Source organism: Leptonychotes weddellii, chromosome 15 (assembly GCF_054177405.1).
Source record: "Leptonychotes weddellii isolate Sample4059 chromosome 15, ASM5417740v2, whole genome shotgun sequence".
Taxonomy (NCBI): domain Eukaryota; kingdom Metazoa; phylum Chordata; class Mammalia; order Carnivora; family Phocidae; genus Leptonychotes; species Leptonychotes weddellii.
In genome coordinates, this window is record NC_138383.1 from 46,440,271 (window position 1) to 46,455,611 (window position 15,341).

At 45.5% G+C, this 15,341-nt stretch overlaps 1 protein-coding gene across 1 annotated transcript in view; it reads right to left on the minus strand.

Annotated features, from left to right (window-relative positions):
• The window catches only part of LOC102738374 (dynein axonemal heavy chain 9-like), a 241,092-nt gene that overhangs the window by 179,761 nt on the left and 45,990 nt on the right, over positions 1–15,341 (minus strand). The window contains exons 12-14 of the mRNA XM_081806003.1: positions 9,958–10,180; positions 9,190–9,356; positions 599–1,469 (exon numbers count right to left, since the gene is read on the minus strand). Coding sequence (XP_081662129.1) covers positions 599–1,469; positions 9,190–9,356; positions 9,958–10,180 — 1,261 coding nt within the window. The remainder of the gene's footprint in view (positions 1–598; positions 1,470–9,189; positions 9,357–9,957; positions 10,181–15,341) is intronic.

A 15,341-nucleotide genomic window follows, 5' to 3' on the forward strand; every position in this document is an offset into this window, starting at 1 on the left:
TTAATTAGGACAGATTAGATGGGGCAATCAACCACAGGGAAGGTAGTAATGAGAAGAATGCAGATTTTTCTGGAAATTCATTGTTTAGGATGGAGCGGAAGGCTGGTATTAAGCGTGTGGCTCAGGCCGGAGGTGTCACAGAGTGGGTCCCTGCTGAGAAGGAACTTGCATTTGCCTGGAAACAAGGCTCCCTTCCCAGTGGCTAGCTGCATTGTAATCGTCTGTGGAGCAGCTCAGGACTAGCTCATCCCAAACTGCAGTAGCAAATAGTTTCCACTCCTTTCTTGTATACACATTAAAACAACAACAACAACAAACCCAGAACCGCCCCCCCCCCCAAAAACCAACAAAAAAAACCACACCAAGTTCTCCTTCCTTTTCCCCACCCATCCAGGGACAAACTAATTGGTGTGCATTTCACCTTCTCTCTTTCCCTCTGCCCGCCTTTTGGTGGCTTGGAAGGCCCATGTGTGTGGGAGGTGCCTCTGAGTGAAGCCAAGGCAGGCAAAGAAGGAAAGGTCTAGAGATGTGGGAACTGGGGGCTCCTCCCTTCACTCGAGTAAGAGAACAGAGAGAGCAGGATTTCCTCGGCAGGTACCTGGGGCAGCTGAGCCCGGATATCCTCGGAGCCAATGAATATACTTTCCAGGTGAGACCACGTGCGCTGCACATGGAACCAGGCAGAGATGACAGCATCAGCCATGGACAGCTTCTTCTGCCAGCCAGACACGTCCTCCAGGAAGAAGGCAATGTACTTGGACATCATCAGGTTCTGCAGTTGGACTTGGTTGTCCTCCAGAACCTCGATGAGGTCCTCGTCTGACTGCAGCTGGGGGACGTTGGTCCGCGGGTGAGGCTCGTACTGGAATTCCCTGCTGGCCCAGGTGGTCTGCAGCTCCTTCAAGGTCTTCTCCATGGCCATCTCTTTCACGGCTTTGTCCACAATGCCCCGGACCTCGTCCTCAAAATGGTGCAGCTGGAGCTGCAGGAGATGGGCCAGGGTGGCATCCTCGTCCATGGTGAAGCTCGCACCCGTGGCCTGCATCAGCTGTCTCCAGTGCCGCTCCCGGATAGCTGGGTTCTGCAGCTCGGCCACCGCCCTCAGGGAAGTCAGGGTGTTCAACACCATGTTCTCCAGGCCTGTGAATGCATCCCAGGCCCTGACCTCCTTGTCGAGGTTCCGGATGTGCCTGGCAAACCGTTTACACTCCCAGTCCAGAGCCTCCACGTTGACCTCCTTCCACCGGGTGGTCTCCCAGGCATGGATGCTGGAGGTCACCACCCCAATGGTGTCCCAGAGCTCCTTCAGCTGGCACACCTCCTTTCTGCTTTGCTTCAGCTGCTTGTAATCAGGAACACTGACTTCAAACAAGCCAGCAGCCTCAGAAATGGAGGCCATGGTAGATTCCATCTGCTGTATCTCCGTGTGCCTGGCATCCAGAACTCGGTGAGGGTCAATGCTATCAAACCTACAAAACACAATTGTGTTCCCTTTGTGAGAATAGCACCCAGCGGCTCATCTCATGGAATCACCCAAGTGACACTGGTTCAAATCTTTAAGTGCTTAATATTTTAGCAAAGAGCACTAATTGTCACCAAGAGGCCTGGGAAGAAAAGGCACTCTGGTAGGTGGGGGTGGGGTACGCACGGCCAGCTGGAGAAAAGGCCATGCAAGGGGAACACCATGCTTGGATCTTTTCTTCACATCTGAGAAGGTAAAATGACTCCTCTCCCTTTCCACCAGCCCCAGCTCCTCCATCCAGGTGTAGAGGGGACCACCCCTTTGTTCAAGCTCCTTTTAGACTCTGCCTGCACTTGTTGGCTTCTGGAGCACCTGACGAAGAGGGCACTGTCATGTTACTGTCAATGCTATAAAGCCGAAGCTCTGGCCTGGAGCTACAATTTGTAGGTGGTCTGTAAGTGAGCGAGCTGGAGCTTAGAAGCCCAACCCTAGGGCACCTGGGTGGCTCAGTTGGTTAAGCGACTGCCTTCGGCTCAGGTCATGATCCTGGAGTCCCGGGATCGAGTCCCGCATCGGGCTCCCTGCTCGGCAGGGAGTCTGCTTCTCCCTCTGACCCTCCCCACTCTCATGTGCTTGCTCTCTCTCATTCTTTCTCTCTCAAATAAATAAATAAAATCTTTAAAAAAAAAAAAAAAAGAAGCCCAACCCTAGACCAAACCTGGCATCACTCCCTCTGGGGCACTGGTTCTCAGTCTGGGTGGCATGTTAGCATCTTCTGGAAGCTCTGAACGATCTCCATGCCCGGGCTGCTCCCCAGTCCAATTAAATCAGACTCTTTGGGGGTGAGACCTGGGCAAAGGCATTTTGTTTTCAAGCTCTCCGGGTGGCTCCAGTGGGCAGGTTGGCGTCCTTGACCCTGGTGAAGCTCACACTGGTGGCCTGCACCCTCTTCAGGCAATAGGACCTCCAAGTTTGGGAACCATGGGTAGGGCTCCTTGAAGACCAAGCACAAAGCCCTCACAAAGGCCTTGTACAGTCACTGTCCCGTTCCTTCACTATGTCCCTCAAGTCAGGCTCCTCATCTTTGTAAGTCCCTCCTCCAAGTTGCGCTTGATCTCCCTTTCCCCCATTCTGGCCTGCTCCCTCCTACATCCTGGGTATAGCTTGTGCTTCTGGAGCCAATTGCTATAGACACTGTATCTAGCTTTACAGTTGTAGTTCACATTTCCTCACCCTCTTCTCTCCAGGGCTCAGGGCATGCCCCCACTGCCCCTGACCCTCACCCACTTTATGGTGCTACCCCTCTAGACCTGCGTTCCTGGCACAGCCTCTCCTCCAACACAAGGGCCCAACATGCAGGGGCGCCTGGCTGGCTTAGTTGGTGGTCTCCCAGGTCTCCCTGCGACTCTTGATCTTGGGGGACATGAGCTTGAGCCCCATGCTGGGTATAGAGATTACTTAAAAATTTAAAAACAAAATAAAGAACCCTACATGCAAAGGAACCCACATGGGCAGATAACATTTCTTTGATCAGAAGCATGCAGAATCGAGGTGTTCAAGGAGCCTCTTCTTTTCCTTCCCTAATCTACTTTCTCCCCATCACTGATCTTAGGTTTCTTCTTTCTGTGTGCTTGGAGGGCTAGATATTGGGGCACCCCGACTTCAGGGTGAATACTGTGTTCCTCTAAAATCAGAATAGGGCAGGGGTGCCTGGGTGGCGCAGTCCGTTAAGCAACCAACTCTTGGTTTCCGCTCAGGTTGTGACCTGAGTCATGAGACTGAGCCCCACGTCAGCCTCCACACTCAGCACGGAGTCTGCTTGAGATTCTCTCTCTCCCTCTCCTTCTGCCCCTCCTGCTCATGCTCTATTTCTCTCTCTCTCAAATAAATAAATATTAAAAAAAATTCAAGTAGGGCATCATGGGGTTCATCATCAAGGGGAAGTTGAGAGGAAATGAGTGACTGGAGAGTTGGTCATGTCCTCCAGTCTAGCGCTGTGTGCGCACATATGTGTGTATTTGTACATATGTGTATGTTGGATGGGTAGTGGGGTATGGAGGGGAGGGGGACATACAAAGTCCTGTTCTTGAACTGCCTCTTCTCTCAGTTGTCTTTGGAAATATTTGACTTGACGGATGGAAAGTAATCCTAATTGAAGTCATTTACCTGAACTGCTCGCCACTTAAGACTAATTACCATGCAACACAATAACAGTTATGCATACCATTAAATTAGTGTCAGATTAACTTTGATGCTTGCTACGTGTGATTCTGTTTGTTCCATCTAAACAGTTTTTGGCTCGTGTGCTACGGTTGTGCATTTACATCTTAAGAGAATGAGACTGAACATCATGACACATCTTCACTGTTCTCCAGCTCCTGAGGGTTCCAGAACAGAACAGGAGGTTGAAGTCCTCAGAGCTGAAGAGGGTCCTTCGTCTATATAGGCAAGGCGCTTTCTCCCCCAGGAGACCAGTGGAAAAAGAACCAGAAGGAAAGCAATGTAATATCCTCATGGCAAGTGGTCCACCAGGAAAGCTCACCATGCATGAGCAATCCTGCTTATTCTTCATTTCCAAAGACTAATTGTCGGGGTTGCGTAGGTTCTACTTTTTATCTTGACTGGAGTGACTTGCAAAGCGAATTTCGCCTCTTGCTGTACAAGATCTACCAGACAAACTCTAAAAGCCCACATTCTGTTTACTTTTTTAATGGGGTATAATTCAGGAATAACTTATTAGGTAAGATGTGAGCTCCTAGAGTGTTTGAGGATATACACAAGAGAAAATAAATGGTCTTTCCAACCATTCTTTCCTTAGCACATATGAACACCCTTAAATCAATACCAGCTCCTCAAATATCTGGAAGAAGTGATCCTTTGTCAAACCTATTACAAACTTCATCTACCTCGTGGCATAATTTTTGTTTATAGTTTAAATTTGTGCACGGTCATTTCCTGTAGCTGAGCACACATAAAAGTTAATTTGGCCTAAGTAGTGAAAAGAATCCCTAGGCGTGAGGGCAGGTAACCCTCTTCCCATTTCAAAACTCTAGTGCACATTGTCAGGATATTCACAGAGCTGATTAATGTGCCTAATAAACTGAAAGTAGTTCTCCAAACCCTAGGGGAACAATACAGTATAAGAACAAGAAAGCAATAGGAGGGAAGGGGGTGTAGTAAGTCTTTAAAATTGAAATAATAATGCAGAAGTATTTTAATCTGAAAGAGCAATGCCTAGCAAGTCGGGATGACTTGAGAGATTGAGAGAAATGGAAATTTGGTGCTCATGCGTATGATCGTAGAAAAATGATTGACTTAGGCTTGACCTAGACATAGGTAGGGAGAGAGACAGAGGGAGGAATGAGTGAATTGAATTAATTATTGGGAAGCCAGCAGGTGGTACATATTGACCTCAGAACCATGTCTGTGCGCTCAGTGATGACACACCCCTGCATCCTAAAACTCCCCTCCTCCCATCTGAACCCGGGATCTTCCAGTTCTTTCCATTCAGTGGCCCTCGTGTCGGTGAGTAGTGGAACACTGCCTTCCACTTACTGGTCCAGGATGGAAGACAGAGAACTGTGCCAGTCTTCCTTCTCATCTTCCGTACTCAATCGATCCTGCTGATTCCCCTCCTAAATCTCTCCCAGATCCGTTCTCTCTCCATTATCACAGCCACTGCCTCAATCCAGGGCTGTTGCTTCTCGCCCTGGCTGCTGCCATCACTCTCCCATGGAGCACTTGACCTTGAGTCAGTCTCACTCCATCCCGTTCTCTGTAGCCACGGGATACTGGTGTTTACACTGCGTCATCCTCATGCTTAGACTCCTCAGTGGTTGATCGTGGCCAAAACCTGGTTGTGTGGATGACTCCATTCTCACTCCCATGCCCTGCATTTTCTTACTGTTTCTTACATTCTCACCCTTCTGTGCCTTTGCCCGGAATACCCTCCCCTCCCACTCGTCTTTTTCCAAATGGCTAATCTGCATTTTCCCATTGGCTCAAGCACCATCTTCTACAGGGGATGTGAATGGCCTCCTCAGGGGAGGCTCCAGTTGGCCACCCAATGAACATGTCTGAGTACTCATGTCTGAAATCGTCCCTGAGGTGGGGGAATAGGTATTATCTTAAAATTCCAACACTTAACATTGTTTTTTGCTGACTCCATTGTTGAGACCACAATCTCTTCTTCTCTATGAAAACCTGAATCAGGTGAATGAGTCAGATTAACTGGAAGAACAGGGTCAAGCTGAACTAATGACATGTCTTAGGGCACCGATATGTCCATGGGAGATTTGGTGACTAATCCTGCCCTTTACTCCAGCTACTGAAGAGACAACAGACACTACGCAAGCAAGACAGAGGCCCTTCTTTCCTCCTGTCTACTGTACTGGGCTATCTGGAGAGCCTTGCTTTCTCTAGTTGTCATGTAGGATAGTACCTAAAGCGAGGGTGTCTTCAAGAAAGCTCTCTCAACCATTCACAGAATCTGGTAGCCAGTCAACTAAAAACACTAATGGTGTCCATTGAGCTGGGGCTCCTTGAGATCAAGTGCTTTGGCTAAGAAAGCCCTGGGTAACCTTGGTCTTGATGTGGGTAAGATGACTGGATGTCATGGCATCATTCCTTAAGGTCAAGAAGACCACACTCAAGGTCAGGAACACTGAACCAGAGAATGCCACCAGAAGTGTGGAACGTTCCTTTCACTCAAAGGGGGAAATTCATCTCCAACTTGTGGAAAGCCCTTGATTTTGAGTGTGATGATTTAGCCAATTACTGTAAAGTGAGGGAGCTCAGCTAAGAATATGCTAATACAGCTCAGAGTTAAGAACTACAGAAGGAAGCCACACTTGAACATGAAGAACCTCTACCCAAGCAACCGGACATCACCCAGCATCTGACAGGCGGCAAGAGCCTAATGAGACACTCACTTTCTTCTTCCTCCTCAAAGACAAGATCAACGTGAGCTTCACCTGCAATCTAATCAGGAACGGAAACTTGCGCTCACAGAGGAATGTGCCAGGGTCTGCATTTTAGAAATTCATAAATGATCTTAAAGGGAAGGAACCAGAATTAAAATCCTTTGCCACACAGTGCCTTAAAATGTCAAGCACACACATTCACATACACGAAACTAAGAAACAAAACGAGGCATGAGTTGATTCCCACTAAGACTCCCTTCAGCACTAAATCCACAATTCTGCTCTAGTCCTGATGTTTTCTTGACAAGAAGAGAAACACATCACAATTGAAGTAATGTTTGCCTTTCCACGCTGCTGTGAGCAGTTCTTTTCAAAGTATTCTCTTGCAAAGATTCATCTGCATGTCAAATTAACAGATGCAAATTTGGAAAACCCAGCTAAGAGAAGCAATATCCTCCCAGCCAGCATATACAAGTGCTAAGAAAGAAAAAACAACGCAGCTATCACATTAAAAAACACCACCAGCTGATCAATACACATACAGGATATAACTATGAAGGAGGGATACCATGTTTCCAATGGACACATGAAATCACACCAGCAAATGGGTGTTGTTTGCTTTCAAGCAGTTATCAGAAGACCTTTTGGGGGGCACCTGGGTGGCTCAGTTGTTAAGCGTCTGCCTTCAGCTCAGGTCGTGATCCCAGGGTCCTGGGATTGAGCCCCACATCGGGCTCCCTGCTCCGCGGGAAGCCTGCTTCTCCCTCTCCCACTCGCCCTGCTTGTGTTCCCTCTCTCGCTGTGTCTCTCTCTGTCAAATAAATAAATAAAATCTTTAAAAATAAAAAATAAAAAATAAAAAATAAAAAAAAGAAGACCTTTTGGGAAAATATTTCCCCAAATATCTCTGGAGTTCCTTTTTTGAAAAAAATTTTAAGGGACAGTTGATGTAAGGATATTCATGTCATTGCTTTCGTGGCTGTTGCTGTTGGTGGGACTGTTGGCACTAAGCAGTATTACTCAGCTCGATAACCCACCTCCCTCACCAGCTTTGGCCCTGCATGATTGGTGCTGAGTTTCAAAAATTCAATTGCATGTCCGAAGGAGAGTCCAGAGAATATGTCTCAGACTCTGAAAGAACAGTCCCAGAAGGAGTTTTGCCAATGTTTAGAGCAACAGATATTTCCTTGGAACAAGGGCATAGCTCCGAAGGCAATTTTTCTAGAGGGATACAGACTCATTTGGAATTACATGCCCTGGCATGATTGCTTAAAAGGGAACCAGTGACTTCCCCCTAGGGCAGCAAGTCTCAAACTTGGCTGCACACTGGAATCGCCTGAGGAGCTTTACAAACCACTGATGCCAGGACTTGTCCCCAGAGAACCTGATTTAGTTGGTCTGCGAGGCAGACTGGATACTGGAAATCTTAGAAGCTCCCCAGGTGATTGTAGTTTGCAGCTAACATGGCGGCACACTGCCTTAGAGCCTCATGTCATACACATGTCCATCTTATGCAGAGTTTACCCATCTGTCCTGTCCTGCCTCTCAACGCACTCCTGTTGTTCTCTCCAGCCCCAAGTACAGTAATTGGGAAACAGGAGCTGCTTAATAAATGTTTGGTGAGTGAATAACAAGAACAGGTAGGTCCTTCCTGTCTGCCATGTTGGGTGACCGACTGCTCCAATTTGTCTGAAACAGAGGGACTTCCCTGGAAGGGTGACTTTCAGTGCTAAAACCAGAGCCACCAAGTGAAAACCGGGATGGTTGGTCATCCTTGTGCCAGATACCTTGGTACACACTTGCAAAAATTACTTCTTTCATTCTATCAACAACCTTATGAGGTGGATCCTACGATTAACCCCATTTTACAGATAAGAGAATTAAAGCACAGAGTTAGTTTTTGGCTTCATTTGTGGCTTTAATGCACTGTCTCCCCATGTAATATTGTTTTCTATGGGTAAGTAACTCTGGCAATTAAAAGGTCTGTCACTTCTTACATAGGGCGTTTTCCCGTTTGGAGCCTTCCAAACTTGTCTGTCCTAAATTGTAGTAGAGAGCCAGTAGGAAGGTCAGCTAGGGAAACAGAAAGCAAGTCATGGAGGGAGAGGCCCGTCTCAGCTGACACATCAGCAGACACAGGACATTGAGAACGAGCTTGTTCTGCTTGGAGCCCCTGACACTGAGCAGTGGACCAAGTGCAGACCCCTGGTACACTTACTTCTCCATCAAGGGAGGATTCGCGCTAAACTCGTGTGCGTGTGTGTGCACGCACGTGCACGGACATGCGATGTGGACCCATCTGAATGATGCTACCTGGTCCTATCATTGTCTTAAGTAAAGACCCCTTATCACAAGTGGGGATGGGTCTGAGCAGAACTAAGCAGAAAGAGAGAGAAATCCAACACCTCCAACCCTTCCCTTAGGCTTCCAAAGTGCCTTCCAGAACTATTTTCAAATTCTACCAGCCACTTTTCTAAACCAAAAGAACACGAGTCTGTGAGAATTTAGAATATGAACAGCTTTGTCAAAAACCTTGTGATTTGATCACATACAGTCCCTTGACAAACCTGAAGACACAGAGTTTCTAGACTTTTGTTTTTAAGGCACGGTGTTTGTGCGATCTTTGGTCATCTCGTCCAGGCCATGATGGGACCCTGCCCATGTTAGCACCAGGTTCGAACCAACAGACCCAAGTGGGAAGGAAGACTTAAGTGGTCTTCACCTGCTAAAAGAATTCAGTAACTCAACCGAAAGACCCTCGGTTACCCAAGATTACCATGTTGAGAAGAGAGGAGTGGTACCTACCTGAAGGGGGCTTCCCTGCGGAACTGCTCCCAGAACTGCTGTTGTTCAAGGTCAAAGGCTGAGCACCTCTGGCGGAGGACGGCCACTTCATTCACCTGCAGGGGCGCTACCTGCTGCCTCATGGTGACAGCCATCTTTTTCACGTTGTTCCACTTCTCAGGCAGCTCCTGCGAAGATGACCTCCATGTGGTCAGAGCCACGCTGTGCTCCCCGTCGCCCGCAGACCTGACGCTGGACGGCACCCAGATGTCTCCGGGTCCGCTACAAGGCTATGGTGTGATGCCATGACATCATGTTCTCCCTTCCCCTGACCCGTCGCTCCTGGTCGCCTGCTTGCCTGGCTATGGCCTCCTTCCCGCCATCCACCTCTAACTGGGTAACCCATGCCCTTTTTTGTATTTTCTCAGAGTGCTTGATTATTTTCTTTTATGCCTCACATCGCCTTAGTCCATCTTAATGTTTTTCAGACTTGCTTTTTCTCTCTGAATCAAAAACTTGGCTCACCGACCACCCCCCCCCAAAAAAACCCCAAAATACTTCATCCACGTCAATTCTCCCATCTATCTCCAGCATTGCGCTGCTTCATATTTATGGAGTTTCCAGAATGTGCTAGAGAGCACACATCCGTCACACAGATAGTTCCAAAACACGAGCCTTGGGTCCTCACCAAGCCCCATTTCTTGTTTACCTCAACCCACCTCACCCCACTCTGAAGGTCAGAAACTTTCCCTCTATTTCTTTTATTCGGAAAACAAACTTTGTACTGACCTCCAGCTGCTTAAACACCATTTCGGGCAATTCCTGTTCATAGGTCTTCAGCAATTCAATTGTCTGCTTTAAGGGCTCAAACATCTCATCGGTGCTGCTCTGTCGTTCTTTCAGAGCCATAAGGTGTCCCATGACCTCGACTAATCCTTCGGAGTCTCCTTTTTCAACTTTCTTGAGCATGCCGCTCTCACTATTTTTTATAAACACTTCAAGGTCGGCCAAGCTAAGCAAAACAAACAGAATGTGAAGAAACATTTCCCCTTCTACTCCTCAAAAGGAAGGTTTATTTATTTACTTATTTATTTCCCCAACAATAACAGCTATTACTATGGAAAACTTCCATAGTGTCCAGCACTCTGCATAGATTCGACCCTGACAGTGAGAATACGGTCCTCTTTGGAACAGTCACAGGGGTGAAAGACAGAGACCTCCGTGCTGGAGGAGACTCAGGAGATAGGACACATTAGTGGGACAACTGGCGAAATGTGAATAAGGTCTGTTCATCAGCCACTAGCTCTCCACCCATATTAGCTTTCTGGTTTTGATAACTGCATTATGGTTATACAAGATGGTATTATTTGAGAAAGCTCTGTGAAGGTACAAGGGAACTCTGTACTATTTTTGCAACTTCTTTTGGCAAGTCTGACATTATTTCAAAGTGAACTTCAGAAAAAAATTAGAAAAAATTGAAAATAAAATATTATGGCCTCTAAAGTGATACCACACTTGGGTTTAATTTGGACACTTACTAGAGGTGTAACCAAGGCCAACTCATTTAACACCTCTGCGTCTCAGGCTCCTCACCTATATGATTGGGAAAATCATTTCTGTCTCACGGGTTATTGTGGGAATGAAGTGACATTCAGTCTTTATTTCAAAAATGTTTATTGAGCATCTATTACATAAAATGAGATATATCAATATATATTTGAGCCCAACCATGCTTCCAGGTTCTGAGGAGAGAATGATAAATGAAACAAAGGCTCTGCCCTTATGAAGTATAAATTCTAATGGGAAAAATAAATAGGAAACAAATCGATTAAATAAATTGTATGGCTTCACATGGTGTTGAATGCTATAAGGGGACAGACTATGGATAGTTCTATTTTCTATGGAGTGGTCAGTGAAGGTCTTTCTACTGAGGTGATATCTGAGCAGAAATGGAAATTATGGGAAGGAGTGAGCCACAGAAAGAAAGGGGAGAAGAGATTTTGAGGTACAGGGAACAGCGTGAGTAAAGTCACTGAGCCTGGATTCAGTCTAACATGTTTCAGGGAAAGGGGGCAGAAGCGTAAGAGGAATAGGAGGAAGCAGAGAGAGAGGAGAGGTGAGAGAATCAACAGGGGCCAGACACCACAGGGTCTTGCTCACCAGGGTAAGGGGTCCAGATTTTATTCTAAGCATGAGCATTCTGAATAGGAGAATGGCATGATTTGACATATTTTCCAAAGATCTCTAGCTGGGGGAGGTGATGATGATGGTGGTGGCATTGGAGGTGGGGAGACAAGAATGGAAACCAGGAGGGCATTTAGGGACCCTAATGGTTGTCCAGGTGACAGAAGATGATGACGGTGACTTTGGCCTGGAAGGTGGACATGAGGAGTGGTCAGGTTCAAGATAATTTCACAGGGAGACACTATAAGAACCACTGATGGACTGGGGGAGAGACGTGAGGGGATGAGAGAAATCATTAACTCCTGGCAATGGGGTCAATGACAATGCCATGTAAAGATACGGGGAAGAACTGGGGAAGACCGGGTTTTTTGGAGGGAGAAGGCGGAAGAGGAATAAGTTTAAAATATATTATGTGTGAGATGGCTCACAGACACCAGACACCTAGGGGAGGTACCTATCAGTCAGCTGAATGGAAGTGTCGAGTTCTGGAGAGAGGAGACTGAAAACATCAACTGGGTAGTTATGGGCACACAGATGCATTAAAATGTTGGGTTAGATATCACCTGGAATAGGACTGTAGATAGCAAGTTCAGAATTGAGTTTTCAGGAATGCTAATATCTAGAAGAGATGAGCCCAGCCAAAGAGACCAGAGACCAAAAAGATGGGTCCAGTGAGTCAGAAGCAAAACCACAAAGGTGAGGTATCCTGAAAGCCATGGGGAGAAGCTGTTTGGGAAAGATGGAATAATCAGCCATGCCAAATCCTGCTGAGGGGTACGAGTAAGACGAAGATGATCATCACCACAGGATTCAGCCACGCGACCATCACTGTTGAACTCGATGAGAGTGGTTTTGGTGGAGTGGTCTGGGAAAAGCCTAACTGCGGAGGAAGCCAGAGAAGAAGCTGGAGACTTCTGTGTCTAGCTGTACGACACACACAGTAATATGGATAAATAACCCTTCCACTGAACCCATGAAAATGCTTAAACATATATTTCAACGTAATTTAAAAATGCATTGCTAAAGTGGCACAAAATGAAGGAACTTCGGGAGGCTGAACCAAGCACTAAGCAAGGGTCAAAGTGGTCTTTCTGTGATGGTTTCTACTGAACCCCAGAGTAAGCTGCTATTTTGATTGCCTCGTGGGATGTGGGGATGGGGAACCAGTGATGCAGCCTGGGGCCCATACAAGGTGAGGAGGCTGGCAGGAAGCTGCACGTAGAGTTGAGACACCATAAGGGTGAACAAGAAACAAATCCACTGCACAGAAAGGGCAAGTATGGAAACGTCCTGCTTTAGCGTGGGCACTAGGTGGAACACTGCACGTTGAAATGCAAGTGGTCTGGGGTTGGAAGAGTCCCTCGATGACAGGCAGAAACAGATGGAGGGATGCAGACTAGACTCCAATTCCCAAAGGATTCCCACAGATATTCACAAATTCCAAGGAACATGATATTTACCCTCCAAAGTCATAAAATACACAAGGAAAAAAGGCACCATGAGTAGGAGCCCGCAGAAGCAGTGAAATGAAACCTGCAAAGATTTCAAATGTTGGAATTCAGAATACAAAATAGCAATATTTCATGTATTTTTAAAAACGAGTTCCCGTTTAAGTGCCTTGATTAATTGTTTGTGACCCATGTGGCAGGAAGAAGTGCCTTCAGACACCAATTCAAGACTGATTAAGAAAAATAACTTCAACCTTCTGAGCACAATATATCAGTTTAGACAGAAATGCTCTCTTTAGGAATCACCCTTCAGAAACCTAAATAGGCTCTCACAGTCTCAGTAGGTCACAGGCACTGTCCCTGACCCAACTGTAGGTTCAAATATAAATTCAGCATTGCCTGAGTCAGGAATAGAGGCAATTTCAGAGGCTCTCCAAATATACTCAGAATCTGTGATCCTGCATGAACCTTTGCTTTCTGAGAAGTGACAAAACTTACTGAAAACTATGGGCTGTGATGGCATTACTCTGTGAAGAGAAGCACAGCAAAAGCCTTTAATAAATGTGTTTTAGCAATTCAAAAATGATCATACTGTGCTATATACTGATGGGCAATTCCAGGAGAAAGAAGCTAATAATTTTTGGTAGGTCTTTATGTTAACTTTAATCTATGGCACGGAGAAACAAAACATTTTTAAATTGACAAATCACAAGTTGTCTTAAGATCATCCTCTAATGAACATACTCTAAGATTTAAAAAAGGAGTAAATAAAGGAGAGGCCTCAATATTTGAGCAAAGAACAAGAGAATACAAAAATGAACAAGCAAAATTATAAAATAACCAAATAGGGTGCCTGGGTGGCTTAGTTGGTTAAGCGTCTGCCTTTGGCTTGGGTCATGATTTCAGGGTCCTGGGATCGAGTCCCACGTTGGGCTCCCAGCTCGGCGGGGAGTCTGCTTCTCCCTCTGCTTCAGTCCCTCCCCCTGCTTGTGCTCTCTTTCCCTCTCTCTCAAATAAATAAATAAAATCTTTTTTAAAAATAAATGAAATAACCAAATAGAAGGCCTAAAACTAGAATGTATTCATTAAAATTTAAAGCTCAATGAATGGATTAACCAGGAGACTTAAACAAAGCTGAGCGAATCAGACAGCTGGGTGATAAAATTGTAAAAGTTATCCAAACTGCAGTGCAGACAGACAGATGTAAACTCTGAAATCTGTTAAAATATGTGGACAATGGTGAAAAAAATCTCACGTAAGTTTCCTAAGAGGTCAGAAGAAACCAATAGAGAGGATGGGCAAGAAGCAATCTCTGAGATCCTGGCTGAGAATTTTCTTGAGCTGCTGAAAGACAATGTGAGTTCAAGAAAACCCAACAAATTCCAGGTGGAATTAATATAAACAAACCCGTAAAGCGGCGGGGGGGGGGGGGGGCGCCTGGGTGGCTCAGTCCGTGAAGCATCTGCCTTTGGCGCAGATCAGGATCTCAGGGTCCTAGGATGGAGCCCCATGTTGGACTCCCTGCTCAGCGGGGAGTCTGCTTCTCCTTCTCCCTCTGCCCCTCCACTCTGTTCATGCACTTTTTTTTTTTTGTCTCTCTCTCTCTCCCTCAAATAAATAAAATCTTAAAAAAAAAGAAACCCTTAAGGTACTTCATACTGATAACTTCACCAAAAAGAAAAAATCTTAAAATTAGCTGATTAGCTTCAGAGCAAAGGCAGATTTCGACCAAACCAAACAAAAAACAAAAATCCCCCCAAAACCCAGACTGATGGCTGACTGCTCAGAAGCCAAAATGGCAGCCAAGACACGGAGGAATAATGCCTTCAATAAACTCACAGGAAACAGCTGTTATCCTAGAACTCTCCCTTCTACAAAACCATTTTTTTTCAAGTACAAGGGGAAAACACCTGCCTTTTCAGACAAAGAAAGAATGAGAGTTTCACCAATAGACTCTTAAAATAATGGAACTTCTAATGAACATAACTCAGGGAACTGGTCTGTAATGTAGAAAGAGGCAATAGCAAAAATGTTAGTAAATTTAATTGAATTTAAATAAATAAACATTGAGTGTACAAAATGAAGTGGAATTTGTGGTGTTTATAAATAAATAACAGAGAACAACTGAAATCACTGGGAAAGAGAATATCATTTGATGAATGAACAGTTGAGATCAAACTATTCTAAAGTCTTTGTATTGATTGTGAGGAGAGTAACAAAACTGACAAATTTATTCCTTTTAAGGATGCTTATTAAAATAGCTATGGTAACCATTAGAACAGTAGACATGGATCATATAACATCTAAATTAGCAGAAGGGAAGAAAATGGAACAAAAAACCCCCAAATTCAACCCAAAAGGAGGCAAGGAAAGGAAGAAAAAAAAGAATAGAAAGTATATAATAAAACTGTAGCAGAATAGATATTAATGAACAAAATCCCCAAGTTAAAAGACACATATTGCCATTTGCAACAACGTGGATGGAACTGGCAGGTATTATGCTGAGCGAAATAAGTCAATCAGAGAAAGACATGTATCATA